The sequence below is a fragment of the Simochromis diagramma genome, unplaced genomic scaffold (assembly GCF_900408965.1).
Source record: "Simochromis diagramma unplaced genomic scaffold, fSimDia1.1 OVJJ01000618.1, whole genome shotgun sequence".
Taxonomy (NCBI): domain Eukaryota; kingdom Metazoa; phylum Chordata; class Actinopteri; order Cichliformes; family Cichlidae; genus Simochromis; species Simochromis diagramma.
The window spans coordinates 1,643,312-1,663,127 of NW_024387423.1; the positions used below are offsets into that span (position 1 = coordinate 1,643,312).

Here is a 19,816-nt window from a genome sequence, read left to right on the forward strand (position 1 = left end):
AATCTCTGAATTATCTCGAATAAATCGATCCTGGGGTATTAAAGAAGAAACTCTAAATTGCATTAATTTCTCTGGTCCTGTCTGGTTAAACTTTTACTGCCCCCCCGTGTTTTGAAAATGCGTCCACTTCCATAGCAACCTGGACTCACAGTGATTGAGTTTGACTTTCTGAGTAAGCCCGTCTGTCTGCCATTTTTATTTTTAAGGAAAAGCATGTGTGGATTCATTTCAACAGGTAAGAGCAGCACTTTAAACACATCTCAGTTTACTCATGTTTTTACAACTAGCGTGTTGGAAATTTGAGTTTTTCTTTCTCTTTGCAAGAGTTTCTCCGCCTTACCGTGGACAGTTTTGTGAGTAAAAGTTTAGATTCCTCATATTTTCCCCAGTCTGTTACAGCTCGGACAGAATGTTTGTTTTTTTTAAGCGTTTTAATGTTGATCTTCACACAGGAGAGCTCTCTGGCCTCTGATGATGTACTGGCTCACTTCTTCAATGATTTCCTAAGTGCGCCGGTAATGTAGGCCTGACATAGATATGCAGAACTTTGACATGGCTCAAAGCAGTTTTTCTTACCTTCGCATGTTTTTGCCAGTCTTTCCCAGAGGCTTTGCGGTACAACCGGGAGACGGGGCTGTTTGAGATGGCGAGTAGAGCGGCAGAGTTTGTCTCCACAAGAATCCGGTCAGCCCTTTACAACAGAAAATCACAGCTTCTTGCTGTTGACCCGTCACTGCTCACCAAAATGCCCCCAATAGACAATCATTACACTGTCTGTGTAAGTAGCTGCTAGCAAAATGTTTGTGTGTGTTTGTATGGAGGGGTAGAAATCTCTATACTGGATTGAAGAACTTGTCCCTGACATTCACAGTGCCTGGACAGAGAGCAAGGAATGCAGTGGATCAAAAAGGAAAGATTCCCCTTTTTCCTTCAAAGTGATTGTTATCATGAATACAGGTAAAGTGTTAAATCCTGTTGAAACAAATGTTTTAATGCATTTGTTTTGCAGGCAAGTTTCATCTCATTTTTACCTACATTTTCTCTTTACCTATGAAATGTGATTTCTTCGCAGTATCCAGACAGTGTGCTAAGATGCCTTAATGCTGACTTTGCTGTCTCCTTATTTTATGATGAACAAGTAAAGTCTGGGTCTCTTTTTAGTTTAGTTTGCAAGTGTTTTAACTTCTAAAAGAAGTATCGATTTAAGATTGCTACTTTCAGATCTGAGACTAATCTCTTCTCCGTCTTTTAAGAAGCCTAAAGGCTTCAAGAATCTCTGCAGAGAGATCCATGCTAACTTATAGGCTGCACATAGAAGCAGCAATACAACAGCAGCCATTTACAGGCCATTCTTTTGAATCTTTTGTCGTGTCTCTCTGCCTCACCAGTTGTGGCACATGGCTGTGCCTACCTGAGAGGTTTCTACCTGTTATAAGGGAGTTTTTCCTTTCAACTGCTGCCAAGCACTTTCTCATCGGGGGTTGTCTGATTGTGGGGTTTTCTCTGTATTATTGTAGGGTCTTTTTCTTACAATAAAAAGGGCCTTGAGACAACTGATATTGTATTTAAATAAAACTGAATTCAACTGAATAAAAAAAAAAAAATGTTTTTAAGAAATCTTGCTTGTGTATTTTCCAACTGGCAGTGCCTCCTCTCTCTGTGATTTTCCCCAGACTAGCCAAGCTTCTGCTTCAGTGGGACCCAAACTTGTGTATTCACAGAAGGAAAAGCAGTTCAGTTCGGACCACCCTGTCAGCCCCTCAACTGCGTTCCTTAAAATTAAACACGGGTAATACTAATGTAGTAAATGTCTTATCCCGCAGTGCAGCAAAACAAAATGTGTATGTATCCTGTGAGTATAAAAATAAGAACTGTGTGTCCCATGTTTTTATTTCCTCACATCTCAGGGTTTATGAGCACACGCAATCTTACATGTCTAACATCTCTGCAAAAGGAACAACTTATTCCAAAAAGCAGTGACTCAACCAGATGTTACTCCAGCTGGTCTGAGCCAGAAAGCCTGTGTTCCTTTCCCCCTTTGTCCTCATCAGGTTTCTCCTCTGCTCACCTTCAAAGTGGGGAACCTCAGGAACTTAAGAGCTCACAAACAGAGCTGGGTGTCTGCTCTGGGCTATCATCTGTTAGTAAAGAGAAACACCTAAAAGAGATCAGTAGCCTGGCATCTCATTCTCCCGAACAACACTTGGAGTACCTGGCTGTCCAAGTGACTGAACAGGTGCTTAAAGACACAATGAATGTAACGGATGGTCCGAACCAGGCAGACACTTGGGAGTGCTTCAGCAAGTCAGGAGATCAGGCAAACTGTAGCAGCACAGACAGATCCTGTAAATGTGACCTTAACCGACATCTCAACAGAGGAAGACTGGAGGGGGAGAAAGAGAGAAGTCAACGTGGCAAGAGGGGGTGTGGATGGGATAAGAAGGATCAGGAAGAGGGGAGCAGAGCCACAAACCAGGAAGATGTCCCTTATACTTGTTGCAATGATACAGGTTTCTATGGAAGCTTGGATAAGTTTAGGGAGTTTTTACAAGGAACGTCAGGAGAGAAGCTCCTTAATCTCTGGATGGATATAGAGAGACTGAAGGCTGCACGGGACAAAGAGCGGAAGCACAGGTAAACACACCTGTCTTATTCTGCAGCTCGAAAAGTTCTAAATATTCAAGCAGAATTTGTTGTCTTTTGTTAAGTGAAATAAATTTTCAATGTGGTATTGTTTCAGGTATTTGGTTCTCATGAGAGGCTGCTACCTGCTGAGCAGCAGTCAGTTCAGTCTGAATGCGGAGCTGCTCTCCAGACTGGGACTGACTACCTCCCCCTGCTGGACAGAGGACAAACTGCACTCAGTTCAGACCTGCCTCACTGAGCCTCTGCTCCACTACTGGTGAGATTTGCAGTGTTTATCTTCTGAATGTCAGTGACTGTGTCTAGAATGCATCCATAAAAATGACCTTTACATTTACTCCTGTATTACATTTATTATTTTGTTGTCTTGTATAATTATTGATTGTGTTCTGTATAAACTGGGTTTTCATATGTTATAATTTTGCATGTGTCTAAATCTTCTAATGAAATTATGCCCCCTCTCTTTTCTGCAGGGTTCCTCGGTTCTGGACATCTCTGTGCCATCAGGAAGACCATAGTAACTCCTCTGATGTGGAGCTGAGGACAGGGTGGTGTTACAGCTCTTCTTTGGGCTCACAGCCTCGCTGTTGCTCAACGTTCTTACGAACTGGCATCAGCTCGCCCCAGTCTTCCCATACTGTCCGTACACAGGTAGGTGTATTGAGATATATGTTACTATGTGCTTATAAGCTTTATGGCAGGAAATCAAGCCCACAAAAGCATCATGAAGCAACAATAAACAACCCAGAGTTTTTATCAGTCAGCAGTAAAAAAGGATTAAAAGATAGATTTTAGTGAAATAAATATGAACATGAGAGTATCGGCCAGCTCTTGTTTATACTTGTATAAATTGTACAACTTGGTAGTTTCTCCCTCTAGTCATCCATGCTCCTCCTGCATGCACTCTACACCCTGCTGGGGTCCTCTCCCACTGCCATCTCCTGATTTGTGAACCACTGCAGGGAGTGATTTATCAAACATCTTTTTCAGTCTAAAAACATACAAAACAGAGACAAACGGGAAAACTATTCAAGCTGTGTCTTTGCACGCTAAGGATTCACCTGTTTTGATAGATTTTTGTAGTGACTAAACAATGTACTGTGGGAAAATAATTTTAAAGCCAAAACAAATGAAAATCAATTAGTTTTCACTCCAGCTTTACCTAGTTATTTTATATAAACGTTATATTGCATTTAAAGTTTTTGTATTGTATTTCATCAGGTGATGTCCAGCAGAAGTCAACTACAGTGCAGCACAATGATGGAAAAGATGCTGCAGGCTCTTTGTGCTGAGTCTCGTGCTGGCTCATACTTCACACACTTCTGCGAACAATCTGGAAACCAGGTACAAACAGCTGCAGATGTTAACGAACTGTTTTAGAGAACATGAGGCAGAAAAAAAGAAGCTCGAGGTAATTTAAAAGTGGTGCCAAAGAGTTTCTTCAGCTGAGCAGCTAAGACTATTGTTTGCAGTTCTCCACAGTGCTGTGCTGCTGTAGATGATGGCAGGTTGCTTTGTGCTTTGTGCTTTTTGTTTGTGAAATGCATTGCTGTCATTCTCCTTCATACAATTATGTGTAGCTTATGTTTTACCCTGTGCCACATAGATTAAGAATCTGGGCTCATGTATGGAAACTGTTTCTTTTTAAAGCTTGACCCAACCACTAACTTGTGCTCTAACCGTTATAAATTCACATTAATGGATTGAAGTACACGTAAATATAAGTCAGCTGACAGGGTTTTTGATGTGTTCAACACTGTTTTCCTGTCCCAGCTGTGGGTGAATGCACTTTACTTCTGGACTGACCTGCAGTATTACCGTGAGCTCTTCTACCAGGATGGTCTGGACCCTTACAGAGTGCAGAGAGAGGCACAGGTCAGCACACGCAAACACACAAGCTGTTATCACTGTCAGTGTGTATGCACCACACAAAGATATGACACTAATTCATTCAGTTTGATGCTAATGTTGGCTTTTTAGCACAGTTACTGCAGGAAACAAGAAGCACATGCAGAGTTTTTGCATGAAATATGAAATCTTGGGTCTGTATATTTAGGTGTATTTGGTTATATGCCTCTAATAAAAGAATAATAAAATATTGAGAGAGATAAAGAGAGCTCAATTAGAGAGGATGCCAGGAAAAAATCACCAGTTATAATAAGGTAAAGCTGAGGAGATCAGATGTCTTAAATAAGCAGCCAGTAGTTAAAAGGCAATAAAACAGAGGTTGTGTATTAGATTTTCTATTATTCTCCCTTTTACGCATACGTGCGCACACACACACCACACACACACACACACACCCACACACACCACACACACACACACACACACACACACACACACACACACACACACACACACACCTGCCCTTGTGTATGTGATCTGTTAGCTTCCCACTCCCATTCTCCTCTCTGCTTCTCTTTCAGCCCTCTTCACCCCCTCACACTAAGCGGAGAGATTTAAACTCCCATAAAAACAAGTGAGTCAGACCCCCCCAGCTTTGCGCCAGTCCAGTCACCCAGAACCACCCAGCCTGACTGCAGCTGGCCCAGGGAGGAAAGCAGGCAGTTCTGGTCCAGAATACCTCACAGTGAAACCTATTTTCCTTCAGTTAACCTTTAGTTCACCAGAGCAGTGACATTTAGATGATCTTTCCATAATTCTGAGGCCAAGCGGGGTAACTGACTGACATTTATGTGGTGTGAGGGCAGCAGTGATGAGCGATAGTGAAGACTGTGTGCGAAAGAGCGCAGCGGTGGTGAAGAGAAACGTTTCTGACCTTAATACAGTTTTATGACTCCTTCTTTCCTCGCCTCTTGTCTCCTCTCTTCTCCTCAGTTCCTTTACTCCACATATCTTTTCAGCTCTGCCAGGAGGCGCTTTGGTGTTGATGAGAAGTTGAGAAGGGAGGTGTATGACAGACTGATGCCCCCGTTTGAGGAGCTGTTTGACAGGGTCGAGGAACACGCACTGAACATCCTGGTGGAGGCGTGGACCATGATGGTCAACAGGGACACAGAGTCTTTCCAGCAGGTAACCGCAGCGCTGCATTAGCACACGCTGCTTCATAAACTTCAGTTTATGTGGAGAAACTAGGCTTCCTTGAGTATTTCTGAAGGTTTGATTACACTGAGGCCTAATTAAAGGAGAGATTGCTTTAAACATGGATAAGCATCTGGTTTTTGACAAGCAAGAAAGTGACTTTCCCATGTGTGTGCTAGTGTTTATGTTGCTGTGTTTAGAAATCCAGAAAGATCAAACCGATCAGGCTTGTTAGTTTGAGGGTAAGGTTTCCTAAAGAGCCTTGCGGATTGGATTTAGATAGTTGCAACTCAGAAAGTGTCCATCACACTGTCCACTTTAATTTAAAAGCATAAAAGACGAAGAAATGCAGCGAATTCTCACATTTCAGAACCTTGAAATATGGACACTCAGATGTTTCTGACTGTAAAAATGATTTAAATGATAAATCAGTCATGAAAATATTTAATGCTTAGTTTTTGTGTGTGTGTGTGCAGGTAGCTGTGCAGCAGGAGGTGCGCTCCATTGACAGCTGGGAGTACAGAGAACTGTGCAGCCTGTACGAGGAATCACAGCTGCGACTGGAGCAGGTCAGATCAGCATCCAGCAGTAATAAGATCTATAAAATGCTCGCACTGAGAGTTATTAGGCAGTAAACACACCTGCGAGCGTGAAACGGCTGTGTAAACATAAATGTGAAAATGTATTGCCTAGTAACAATGTTGATTATCTACTGCTATGAGACTGCTTTACTTGGCACAGATGCATTATTTGCAATGATGTCATACCGCTGGTAAAAAAAAAAAAAAAAAAAAAAAAAGAACAAATGGTCTTTAGGGTGACTTTCGAACATCTAGGAGGCAGGATGTAGCATGGTTTGCAGGAGAAACATCATTTAGCTTTAAAGCTTTATTTTACTGAGGATTTGTCCTCAGCTTGCATTTTAAAACTGGACCTTCAGTGATGAAGTGCTGGATGAATCTTTGTGTGAATGGGTGAAAATGTCTGGTGGTCAAAAGTGCTTTAAGTGGTCAGTTAGATTCGACACTATCCGTCCCACTGTCTGTCACTGTTTCCATCTTCCTCTCCTCTCGCTGCATCTGTCCTGCAGGGGGAGCAGTGCAGCTCCATGCTATCTGCTTCATCTATTACACCTACACACACTTCTGACTCTTGGTCCAGAGTGTCTCCAAATTACCGTGGTTACCGTTTAGGCTCCTTACTTCGTCACCGCCATGAGATCGGGCACTTCATGTCTTTCCTACAAAATCAGAACGCCAGGTGAACTGCAGATTTTAGACTTTACCTGTAATATTCATAAACAGTTATAATATGAAATATATATGGAAACACCATCCAATGGATTTGCTTTTGTTTAGTATCCATCTGATGTGCTGGCTGGATCTGGAGCAGTATAGGAGGACTCCTCGGCAGCACAAGGCTATCAGGCAGGAGAGATCAGCATGGATTGCTGCCAGATACCTCAACAGGAAGTACTTCTTTGGCCCTGACAGCCCTGCCATGACAGAACAACAGAATGATGTAAGTCAGCCCATCTAAATATTTTAAAACCATGTTAAACGTACCCATGTTGGCTCAGTAGCAACTCCAAAGAATATGAGTTATTGTCAACTTCCTGGGAAAGCCTCACAGAGACAGAGGAAGTAGGAACAGGCCGCCCGTGACATGACTATTCCAAGATGGGATTTGAGCTCCAGCTGAGGATCAGCATCCAGATTTGATAAGCAGAGGCTGCTGCAGCTCTCACACAATTCCCCCATCTCCCTCCTCGGGACTCCTGCAGACTTGACGCTGACAGCTCTGACAGCGGGGTGTTGGCAGCGAGCGGGAGATGAGAGAACATGGCTGGAATTAAAAGGAGAAGAAGAGGAGAATGTTTTGGATCCAAGAAGACAGAGATGATCAGCTCCAGCAACGAGGACAGTAGGATGAAATCTGTCCTGACGTTTATAGTGGGAGATGAGGTTTCTGGGTTCTAAGATTACTCCACGAGGGTGTGGTGCGTAGAGTCAGGATGAGTAGATGGGACATGCAGCGGTTGGCGTGGTTTTCTCTTTGGGCCCACAGAGATGCTTGTTTTTCTTACGTGTCACAGGACGCTGGTTCTGATGTGATTTTTTTTTTTAGCTGTAATGAGAGAATCTATTAGTGAAATTTGTACAACTGCCACGCAAAAAGGTTCAAGTTAGATATTTTTGCCACTATTTTATCTTTTTTCTATTCATTTGTCTCATCCCTGGGTTGCTGCATACATACAGCGGTTGCAGTTAAACAATAGTCTGATGTTGTTCTTGGGTTCAGATAGGCATGCAGCGCACTTGTTGGCATGAATCTTTTGTCTGATTTTTTTTTTTTCTTTAGTCACTTGTCATCCTCATCTCATAAATACCATCAGAATAAATATTTGAACTGAGGATTTGAATTAGAAAGCCAATTCCAGTGGAAGGATCGGGCCTGGCTGCCGTTCTTGCATCTCAGTGTTGGTTCTTGTCTGCGTGAGCAATGTAGAGAGACTGACAGCTTTACTGCTTTGGCTCTTCATTCTTCAGTCACTCAGTCATCCAGTCACAGATTGGCCCCCTTTCATCTGCTCACTCCCACCGCGGTGCCATGACTGGTTCTCATTTCTGAAGCGAGTGTATGCGTGCACGCGTGCCTGTGTGCGTGCAGAATGAGATGAGAGAAACTATAAAGGAGATATAAAAAGAGAGACACGGCCAAATCGATGCATGAAGACAGAAAGCAGAAAGAGGGGAGATGAAGAGAGCAGTGGGTTTGTGGGAATGAAGAAGAGCACAGCAGGAAGCACAAAGGAGAGGAGCTGTCAGTGGGGTTTCCCACTGTGGGCAGTTTTTCTTTCTCCCGTCCACCTTGACCGTCATGTGTTCCTCGTATAGAAATCTATAGACGTGTCCGTTCAGTCTGCTTCAAACACGTGCAGCCATGAGCCGGCACTCCCCCATGTTCTTTCCTGTGTGTCTGTGTGCAGATTTTGCATTTGGCAGGTGGAATTGAGCGTCTGAAGTTGGAGTGCCTCTCAAACCCAGTCGTCGTGGAGATCCAGGACGTCGTGAGGAATCACATCGAGAAAACATGGCTGCCTCTGTTTCTGTCCACAACAGAGTTCATCGAACGGCAGAAACGCAGACCAGAGGTGGACATACTCTCACACTTTCCTTTACAAAAGACGCCAGTGAATCATCAGCTATTTGACTCATGCAGGTTATACTGAAGGTCCATTACTTGAGAAAAACAATGGTTAGTAACAGTGGAATTTATACACACTGTGAGTGCAAGGGCGAAAGTTAAGTACTGTGATTACATCAATCATAAGCTAAGGACATATTTTTCTATTCTAACTGGAATTTCTCAGGTTGGCTGCTGTGAACTCTGAAGGCATTTGAAAGATATTTTTAGCCTTATTTCTTTTCCTTTTTGCCTTTCACAGGCCGCTGTTGTAACTAAGAACATGTTCTTAATGATGAAGGTTACATTCATTCCTGGTACGTGTTGTAGTAAAAATAGGTATTTTACAAAAGCATGGCCCGTTTGTCGCTCAGCTTCACCTGGCATCTATTCAGCAAACTGCACAGTCATGGCAGTTTGTGCACGTGCTGCTGATAGCTTTAGTTAACTTTAAAAAGGTTTTAAACTTTAAGTGCCTTTAATACAAAATAATCTCCAGAGTAAAGTATACAGATTTTGGTGATTCCCTGAACAGCAGGACAAAGTTTGAATACTGGATCGGCTGTAAAGACATTCCATAGGGAAGTATCCTTTGGACTTCAGCGACCTCAGCATGTTGATATTTGCAGTTTCGAGTAAAACACCTGGAAAATTCTCTTAAAGAGACCTCAGGCCTAATGAGAGTTTAGTTGTACATAAACTCCGTCATGTTATATAATATCTGTCGTAAAGTAAATGCAAACTGTTCTCCTGAAGCCTACACTTGAGAACTGTTCTTCCGTTTTGCTGAATATTTGTTGTAATATCACTTATTGCAAAGCTTACAACATTTCCTAGTTGTCTTGTGTTTATTTGCACACATCCAGCCTTCTAATACGCTTTCATGATGTCACCGAAGTCAGCAGAGCACACTGAGATTAACGATGCTGCAGAGAAGCCTCTTTAACAAAGGTCAGGAGATTTAAGACACTGAATGATTAAAAAGAGTAGAAGTGATTTTGACCCCCTTTGATCTTCTGCTTCAGCTGTACCACGTGCACGTGTTTGATTCCTGGAGTGTAATGGTGCTGAGAGCAAACTGATATAGGAAGTCAGGCGCACATTAATGTTACGTGAGCAACCATTATGCGCAATTACCCTGCAGTCACTCTCTCAGGTTGCCTCATCAGGTGGAAACCCATAAACCTGGGATTCTGCTTCATTATGTTATCAAGTTTAGTCACACTGATCCTCTCATTAGGTAATGAGAGGCAGACACAGTTTAGCATTACACCGTGCAGGAGGAGACGAGCGGAAGGTGGAAAAGCTGGTTAAGAGGTGACGAGGAAGACGGCGAGGTCGTCTGAGACGGATGACATCAGGGAACTAAAGAGCTCGCTAGGAGGAGATAGAAGGAAATGCAGACGTGGGGCAGGTTAAAAGTTTAAAAAAAAAAAAAGAAGTGCAGGCAGAGCTTTGGTTACAGCCAGCAACAGGGAGCAGTAGAGAGGTCTGAGAAGTGTTCCTAGTTATACTCCCTTTCTGACGTTTGACCTGTTTGCACGTGTTTGTGTGTGTGTGGCAGCCACAAGAGGTGGCGGGCAGGCTCTCACAGCACGTCCACCGTCAACGCAGAGCAAGAAAAGAAGCCTGGAAGGTAAGGAGAAATCCTCCAGGGGAAGCTGGATATTTTTTAAATGGATAAAAATAAGGCATTTCCTGGCCTGAAAGCATGTGCGATTTAGTTCATGACTTGGCTTTAAGCACTGGCTTTGTCAGACACCATTTTGGCCTTGGGGTTAGTTTTCTCAAATTGGATCCAGAATAAATAAGATTAAAGCATCATTACTAACCTTCCTTTAATAGTTTTTGGAGTGATTTCCACACAGCTCTGTTCCCGTCCTCTCATCGCAGGACACAGATATAAAACATGTACATTTCACATTAGGAGCAGGATGATTACAGGAAGACGTTTTCATACATGATTGTGACCATCACGTTTATGATCATGATGTCATCACTGGCAAATAACGAGTATCATTATCTCAGTATCTGTGAGCTAAGAGTGGAACTCAGAGGTCAGCCGCTGTACAGGAGAACACTGTACTGTATCGGGGTAGGTGATGGCGGACGGCGTGTCACAGATAACCCGAGGAATCCTGCGTCATGTGTCCCTGCAGGCCGAGGGCTTGTGGATGAGTTCCACCAAAGAGATCCTGCTGTTCCGACAAACCCTGCTCAACCCTGTCACCTGCCAGCAGTTCCAGGACTTCGTCTACTCGAAGGGAGGCTTCCTGGAGAATGATGTGCTCTTTTGGTTAGAGGTGCAGAGGTACAAGGTAAAATATCTTGTAATATCTATAAGAACAAATGCTTTCTCAGTCTTTTCCCGTCTCCCTCAGCTGTAAACCAGAACCAGAAATGTCTGTTAAAATTTGACTGCTGTTTCTAAATGAACACTTTGCCCTCTCTGCTTAGAAGTCTTTATTAGCCAAACCTACTGTGTTACTGTACATCTGAGCCAATATCTATGATTTGTGAGTCCAACTCTAAAAGCAAGTCAAAAATAATGCAAGAAATGCTTGATGTGCAGTTTGAATATGGAAAAAAAAAAGAAGCTAGCCCTAGTTTTCCTATCTCGGTACAAAAATTCCTCAATGATTGCAAACATTTGTGGAACAGTGGGAACACAGAATTGTTCCCATGTTACTTTTCATTCCTCCTTTTCCCTCTTTGCTTTTGAATGCAGGACCTCTGTCATTCCCACAGTGATGATGCCACCATCCAGCAAAAAGTCTCCACAATCCTCAGCTGTTTCATCAACTCTTCCATGCCCCCGGCCCTGCAGATAGACATTCCTCCCCAGCAGGCTCAGCACATTCTGGAGAAACGCCACGAGCTGGGCCCTTACATCTTTCGAGAGGCTCAGGTACTCGCGTCGCATGTGCGGGTCGAACATTTACAGACTTTTTTCTTCTATGTGTGCTTCAAGCTATTCTTCTCTGCCCGTAGATGTCAGTGTTTGATGAATTACTGAGGTTTTGGCCCGAGTTTCAGGAGCTTATCAGCAGCATCCAAGAGGAGCAACTTATTCCTCTGCTGCAGGAGAAACGAGTCAAGCACAGAGCCAGAGTAAGGAGACAGAGAAGGAGGGAGGAAGAGGAGGAGGAAGAGAAAAACAAAGGGAGGAGGAGAGCCCAGGTGAGGAAATGACAGCGACACAACATAAAAATCTGTGAGGGGAAAAAAAAACTTAATCAAAAATCTAACTCTTTGTTCAGGAAGACATGGAGAGTCAAGAGACCAGTGTTACAGAAGAGGATGACGAAGATGATGAGGAGGAGGGGGATGATGATGATGATGATGATGATCGAGATGAAGCAAATGAACCAGAAGAAAGAAGTGAGAAAAAGCAGTCGAGCACACGGAGCAGAGTGTTGTTCACACCCACACAGACGGTGAGGAGCTGCCATGTGTTTGTCGTGCGGGTAAAGCTGAAAATCTGTTTCACAAAAATGAATTTAAACCAAAATCAACGATATCCTTCTATGTGGGAGCACAAGATGCTAAAATAAAACTCCCTGACAACACAAAGTCCAAACAAGGCCTTGTCAGTCTCGACCACAGACCATAACGGAGAAACTCGATGCTCTAATTGAACCGTTTTTCTAATCATGTTTGATGCAACTTGATTTCTGGGCATTTGTCTTCAGCTGTCGTGGTCCTACTCCAAGTATATGGCAGGTCTGAAAAGAGAGGAGGTGCTGCTGAGGAGACGGAGTCAGCTGGAAACTAGTGATGGGACGTTCTGTATCGAGGCTTCGGAGCGTGTGTCGAGTAATGGAGGGGGCGTTTCCGCGAAGCGCGTATCGAGGCTTGCTTCATTTATGGGAGGAGCTGAAAATGATGACGTCCGAAGCCTCGCTGCCCGGCTGTACCACGTGACTGGTTCATGAAGTGGTTCGAATTTTCCGCGAGATATGACAGCGATATAAACCCCTCAGACTTCATTCAAAAATGTGGGTGTTTGATGGAGAGCTGCGGTTAGTGAGAGTTTGGAGACCGTTTGGAGGTTTATGAGAGTGAGGAGAGAAAGTCAGGAGAGAATGGAGCCGGCTAAGAAGAGGAGGATGTCCTCCCCTGTGTGGGAACATTTTGATCTTATTCCTCCCAACAAGGTATCTAAATTTCTACAGAAGATGTATTGTCATGATACTGATGGTGCAATACAATTTATGTTGAGCTGTCTTGACTTTTGTACAAGGTGAAGTGTTTGCTATGTGCCAGGGAGCTGGGATATAACAACAACACCTCATCCATGCTTAGGCACTACAGAGCTTTGCATGAGAATAAGGGGAACACCGATTGTGGAGCAAGACCAGGTGAGCCATCAAATGCCATGATAATATAGCATGCAGTAATGTTACTAAATGATATAACAATATTATACAGCTGTTATAAGTTACGTGTGTGATATTTATATTTGTGCTTTATCTTTATTGTCTTTCCTCAGGAGAACAATCTCAAATAGATGAAGACCTGGTCAGCATGGTGATTGAGGACTCACAGCCATTTAGCATTGTGGAGGACAAAGGATTCAAAAGATTTGTTAAATCATTAAATCCTAGCTATGTTCTCCCCACTAAAAAGGTCGTAAAAGCAGTGAAGATTTAGTTTTTACAGAATAAAATGTGAACAGGCAGGACTGAGGCTCAAAGCCTCAGTGTGTAGCTGTCCATACCTAAACGTTACAAAAGCACAACTACTGTCCACACCCCAACCACACCTCACCTCACAGTAAAGGATCATTTCCATTTCAAGCATTTCCAAATAATAATTTCCCATACTGCCAGTATAAATATACACAGTATACTGCCATCACTACAATATACATGTTTTACACACTCCTTTTGTTGTTGACATTTACAGGCTGTGTGCAAAAGGCCACACTCTTCAAATTCATGCCAACTAATATTTTTACGTCCAGTAGGTGTCCTGCTAGAGCAAATGAAGCTTCATGAAGCTTCGCGTTGGGGTGAACCAATTGGATGAAAAGCTTCAGTGCTTCATGGGGCTTCATCTGCCCATCACTACTGGAAACCACCTTCTCCACGGCCTCAGGTACTTGCGCGCGCACACACACACCGCTTTTTTTCTCTGAGCTCAGCTAGGCTCCCATATCCACGGTTTTTGACTACTACTATTCAGATTAAATGCAGGAAACCATAACAATGAAATGACATTTTGCCTTTTTCCCACAGTAAAATCCAGGCTACATTTTCCAAGGCTTTGATATTACGCGGCAGTTGAAGCCAAAGTACTGTCAAACTGACCTGCTCCACATGTCTGAACTGTCTCATTGGGCAAAAGTTCAGCCAAAACAGCCACTTCAGCCCATCCATTAATTATCAATGTTCTGTGAACGAGTCAGTTCCAGGCCATAATGAATGAGGATACATGGAAATGAAGCATAGTGTAAATGGTGTTTTAATGGGATGGTATAGAGGAGCGATGCTGTTAGGATCACAGATGGAGATCATCACTGATGTCTGCGGCAGCCACACATGTGACAGAGTCCACACGAGTGCTAAACATAATGTCTTTAACAGATAAATAGCCCTTCTTATTCTTAATGACTGCTGTTTTTACCGCGTCTTCCTCCCCCTGCCAGAGTCCTCTTCTAACCCTAGCATTAAGTCAGCGAGCAGCGAGCAGAGCTACCGGCAGCCCTCACAGCGCTCCTCCAGAACAAACAGCAAACAGTGTAACAGATACAACCGTGAGTGGACATATTGTAGAAACACTCTCTCAGCAGCAGTTTTGTCTTAGACAGGACAGGCTGGGCTTTATTTTATTTTATTTTTTAAACTGCAGGAGGTGTTAGAGCCTGAAGTGAAACCAGAGTGTGAGGAGTGACTCCATGCAGCGTGACTTTAACAGGGGAAGGTGACCGACGCCGTCATCGGAGCGCCAGCGCTGAAAACCGAGAGCTCAGAGGCTACTGATGTATGTCAGAGTGTGTGACAAACACCACGCTGTGAAACGCAAATCTCTGACACTTGAGATAATTTCATTTGTTTAATAAAAAGTTTCTCCATTAATATATTATAGATTTAAATCTTCCGTAGAGCTCAGTGGTGAAACAATACAAAAGGCAACATTAACATGTTTGCATCGTGAGGGATTGGCATCGACAAAGAAAACAGTGTTACTGTCAAACAAGTGTTACATTATCATCTTTAAAAAACATTTTGGTTTAGCATCTAACATCCATCAACAGATATATAATATTGCACTTCACATTGGCATGAGACACCGACTCATAAGCAGAATGTAAACACACAGAGCTGCTCGTGCAGAGTGAACTCTTCCAGATGGGTTAGTTAGGAAAGGCTCCGACTGCTGCGGCCTGCACATTTGTATCTGTAACGGCGACAGAGCTCTGATTGGATTTAGTGTCCACTGTTTTTGTTTTTTCACAATTAAAACTGATCCCACTAATGTTCTTTGTGACTATGTGGTGACTTTTCTTTATCAGAAAATATCTTTCAAAGGCAATTTCTAGGAATTCTAGACACGTCTAAGGCATGGTCGACCAGGTGAACACATTTAGATATAAAACCCCCTCGTTTTTACACCAAAATGTATGTTTTGCATAAATGAGAAGAGTCAAAGTACAAGATACTTTTTTTTTTTTCACATTTTACATTAAATTGAAAAAATTGTTTCTGAAGCTGAAAGCCACACGTGAGTTTTCACGAATCAGTGGAATCCAATGCGTAAGGCTTTGTTCTTCACCATGGTGAACTTGCTGACAAACACTTTTGCAAAAGCGGGGTCCACCAGGTAGCGATAACACTTGGTGACCGAGGGCGGGGGCTCTGTGAGCGTCACTGGGGGCTGCAGCTGGAGGGAAGCTGCAGAGGGGGAAAGAAACTGAGAGGCACGCATCACGTAATCCACCAGCCTCCGATACTGCTGCTCGGACAGACGCTCACGAACACCGTCGCCCTGAGAGAGAGAACACACACACACACGGTTACACTGCTGCTGCACCTGCCAGCTGCAGCAGAGCTAACTAAATCATACATCAAGGTTTAGGAATGCTTGTGCACACTGCTGGAAGAAATTAGTCTGGTCTTAATTAACTGCGGCACGTGATGCCATTAACATCAGTGCAGGAGTTAGAGACTCTGACTCCGACTGTGTGATCGCTGCACAGCTTCATTACTTTTACAGCCTCACCTCAGCATCACTAGTAACTGTCTGCTGCTGTAACGTGAGTGTGAGCTCGCCCTGCTGTCCTGGTTCCTGCTGACACTCCACCTGGAGGCGGCAAGTGGTTTAACATTCACGTCATTATCTATAAAAGGCCCACGAGTTGTTCTCTGAGAAATGTCATCAGACTCTTTAATTCTTTGTGTCTGTGAGTTACCTCTGTGATGGGAAAGGCCTGCTGCTGGGTGTCCTCGCTGAGGCTGACGACAAAGAGCACCTCAGACGTGAGCAGCAGACAGCCGGCGTGCTCCTGACCTGACCCGCTTACGATGGTCACATCCAGGGACATGTGGAGCTCTGGACGCCCCAGAGACTGCAGCATTTTCCTGCAGTCAGAGAAAGCAGGGACGAGTAGACGCTATGAAACCAGCTGGGATCTTTATATTACCCTATAATTTAGAACTATAGACACAACTCCTCCTGCATGACATTTGTGTACATGTACACACGCACAATGAAAGCCTCCATTCAGCCTGCTAACATCAGATATACACTTTGTCTATAAACACGAGACCAAATGTGTCTGCGTACATCCTGTAATTTACATTTCTGCTTGTTCTCAGTGTGGTTCCTATTACACACATACTGAACGGGGAAATATGTGAGCAGGAACTGAAGTGTTCAGTCATGTTTCTCTGACAGTGTGTTTACTTTGGAAGGCAGGTGTTCGGATTGCGGAGCAGATGTTGAGGCAAACACAGTAGGGACAGTTTGGGTCTGCTCAGTGTTACTTTGCTCAAACAGGCTGACCCCTCAAGTGTCTGGGCTACCTGTTGTAGTAAAAATAATTGATGGACGCCTGATGGAAACCAGTTTGACTTCTCTGCAACACAGGGGAGCATTATCTCAACATTTGTGTATTTTATATCAGAATATAGATTTCTTTAATCTTCCTCTAACATTAGCAGAAAAAAAGGCCTTTGAGTGATGAAAACTCAAGTGGAATGTCAAATTTGGAATTCTTCCTGAAGGCAGATGACAGTCGACACTGACTGCTATTACAAGCAAATGTTTGATAGCTATGGAAACCAAACTAAATGAGAATAATTCTTCAGAAAATGCCATAAATGCTTTTTCTGCAGCTCCCGATAACCTCCTGGATACAGAGGCCTCTCATAAATCTTTATGATTACATTAAGAGTTCCAGTGAGAACATACTGGAATCTTTGAAACACTGAGATCTGACGCTGTATATACAGCTCCTCGGAGCCAAAGGTAACCTGCTTGGCAAGCACATGCAACCTTTGTAAACCGAGTCTCTCCAAACTACTCAGGCATGCAAAGAAAGGTGTTCCCCCTCCATGTGAAGGTACTGGGAAACATTTCTGGATAGACTCAGAGTTAAACAACAAGAACAATTTCTAGCTGGCGGCTTTGGCAGAGTGCTTATAAAAACCTTTTAACATGGCTCGATGAGAACAAGGGAGGGCAAGCTGGCTACCATGTGTGGGATCAAGGTCAAACATCTTTGCAGGCTTGTTTGGAGGGGGGGGGGGGGGTAGGTAATGAACTCTCCAAGGTTTTTTTTTTTTCTTTCTTTTTTTAAACCAAACAGCAAAATGATGAGAGGTAATGGGGAGGAAAAGAACAGCAGATCCTGGTGAGAATCCAACAAAAGCAAAGAAGCAGAGGCGAGAACACATGTCCCACTTTTGAAGAAGAGCTGGGCAAAGGTAAAGGAGGAGTTGGCGGGAATAAAGAGCGGCTGCAGGTCATACCAGACATATTTAAGATGGCTGTTTGGGGCTAGAGCAGACTTTTCTTCTGTAGGCAGGTAGAGCTGTTTGGGAAGCTGCCACAGTCCTGCTCCATGAAGGATCCCTGCAGAAATCAGGACAGTTGACAGCTGAGTTTTGACAAAACTGTGGATTATACACATGCTCTGCGTCTGTGTTTCATATACTGGTAAAAACAAACACTGATTAGGATGATTTTGCGTGCGCGTGTGCGTATTTATGCCATTGTGAGTTCATAACCCCAGTGCGTGTGGTCAGTTTTCTTTCAACCCTCTCTAGCTGTCAGCAGAGCGATGGCAGCAGCGAGCCAGTGAAGTCATCAAGTAGTTAAAACAAAGCAATAAAGAATCCAATGAGCTCCATTAATGATGTCACTGCAGTGGTACTCGGCAATGCTGCGCAGCTCTGAGTGGGTGTTTGTGGATCCATGTGATTCATAACAGAGCACAAATCAGTGAACTTGATCTGCATGTGTAACCAGATGATTGGATTTTTTTTTACTGAATATATTGTCGGAGCGAGTGCCAGTGGGTATGCTAGTGTGTGTGTGTGTCTTTCTGCTGATGATTAAGTTTGTGTGTCTGCGGAGCTCAGAGGTTTCAGGTAGATCAGAGCCAGGCCCTGGGGAGGTAGCGCTCTTTTATGGAGCTCCTCATCTTATTGGCAGTTTATGTGCTGTAGCCAAAAACTGCCAGCACGCACCTCAATCTTCTATCTCCAATATAAAAAACAAACAAACATTAACTCCACAGGATTAAACTGGCTGTATGTAGAAGTAGTAGCATATGTAGGCAGGCCTGCACTGTGTGTGTTTCAGCTGCTCTCTTCTGGTTCCTGGCTTATTAACCCTTAGCTCCTGCCTGAAGCTGAGAGGCGCGAGATCGCCCATGCTCTGACAAACTAACTCTAATCCACACATGTGTTCATTGTTGCTGAGAGCTCCTTGGAAGAAAGACTTAACACTCAGTCTGTGCTAGTTATATCTCAATAGATCAAAGAGCTCACTGCAGGACATGATGGGCTGACAAATCCATTTGTAAATAAAGCTATCAACTTTTTTCTGTCCAAAAAGTTCTTAAATCATTGGCTGGTCTTCAGAAACAAAATAAGGAAACATTCATGAATTTATTACGAATGCTGTTGTCTTTGACCGTGCTGAAGTTACCGTATCCAGTCTGGGAAACCAGTTCTGCTGCTCCTCCAATGGGCTTGGTAAAAACCCCCACTATGCCTTTCCCCACTCCAGAAATCACCCCTTTGGCTTTGCTACCAGCTGAGCTCTGCATCTCCCAGTTCCTTTGGAAGTTCTGCATGGGCTGGTCCACGATGCCGGCTATTGCTCCTGACAGAGAAAAGGAAAAAGTCTCTTTCTTAAACTCACCAAAAGAAAACTTTAACAAAATACAAAACGCTCAGTGAGTTCAAAACACCTCTCTAGATTATTGATAAATTGGTATTAAACCAGTAAATAAATCACAGAGGTATTCAGACATGCTTTTAACCTATAGATCATCCACTGTGATAGATTTACAGTGCATCCACTGTGATGCAGACATGTGGGCAGCTGTTTGGTTCCAGTCAGTATATAATACATATAGGAGTCTGATTTGAGACAGACTTGAGTTTTATTGCCCTCTGAGTGTTTATTGTGTCCCTACTGTGCTGTCTCCACCACTCTGTGTCACAGCTCTCACCACAGTGTGAGCACCTCTTTGAGAATGTGCCAGTGTGCAGCAGATGAAATGTGCGTAGGCAGAATGTGTTATGCATATGAACAGTGGTGAGAAGAAAGTATTTGGCCCCCTTCTTGATTTCTTTTTTCCCATAAAATCTTTTTGTCACACTAAAATGTTTCAGATCAAACAAATGTTAATATTTGACAAAGATAACCAGAGTAAATATTAAGGAGCAAGAAGCAATCCAAACCTACCTGACCTTATGTGAAAAAC

At 43.4% G+C, this 19,816-nt stretch overlaps 2 protein-coding genes across 5 annotated transcripts in view; one reads left to right on the forward strand and one right to left on the reverse strand.

The window, feature by feature from the left end:
- The first annotated feature begins 27 nt into the window (after nt 1-27).
- LOC120722022 (regulator of G-protein signaling 22) lies at nt 28-15,354 on the forward strand. Its single transcript, XM_040012728.1, has 25 exons — nt 28-235; nt 325-353; nt 453-515; nt 596-778; nt 872-957; nt 1,674-1,789; nt 1,908-2,634; nt 2,741-2,902; nt 3,117-3,294; nt 3,865-3,987; nt 4,417-4,518; nt 5,485-5,679; nt 6,165-6,257; nt 6,779-6,948; nt 7,047-7,209; nt 8,678-8,842; nt 10,439-10,510; nt 11,034-11,192; nt 11,603-11,782; nt 11,866-12,054; nt 12,135-12,311; nt 12,567-12,638; nt 13,947-13,974; nt 14,525-14,632; nt 14,728-15,354. The coding sequence occupies exons 1-25, from the start codon at nt 214-216 to the stop codon at nt 14,742-14,744; spliced, it is 3,579 nt and encodes a 1,192-aa protein (XP_039868662.1). The 5' UTR covers nt 28-213; the 3' UTR covers nt 14,745-15,354.
- LOC120722020 (vacuolar protein sorting-associated protein 13B-like) overlaps nt 14,919-19,816 on the reverse strand; it is a 296,860-nt gene continuing 291,962 nt past the window's right edge. For all 4 annotated transcript variants that reach the window (XM_040012723.1, XM_040012725.1, XM_040012724.1 and 1 more), the window contains 5 exons: nt 19,033-19,209; nt 17,850-17,952; nt 16,289-16,457; nt 16,099-16,179; nt 14,919-15,864 (listed from right to left, as the gene is read on the reverse strand). In XM_040012723.1, the coding sequence (XP_039868657.1) occupies nt 15,616-15,864; nt 16,099-16,179; nt 16,289-16,457; nt 17,850-17,952; nt 19,033-19,209 (779 nt within the window). In that variant the 3' untranslated portion in view covers nt 14,919-15,615. The remainder of the gene's footprint in view (nt 15,865-16,098; nt 16,180-16,288; nt 16,458-17,849; nt 17,953-19,032; nt 19,210-19,816) is intronic.

Coding starts and splice junctions, on each gene's coding strand:
- LOC120722022 (XM_040012728.1), top strand. CDS start 214: ATGTGTGGATTCATTTCAACAG. Junction 2,903..3,116: donor GAGCCTCTGCTCCACTACTG/GTGAGATTTGCA, acceptor TCTTTTCTGCAG/GGTTCCTCGGTTCTGGACAT. Junction 13,975..14,524: donor CACCTTCTCCACGGCCTCAG/GTACTTGCGCGC, acceptor TCCCCCTGCCAG/AGTCCTCTTCTAACCCTAGC.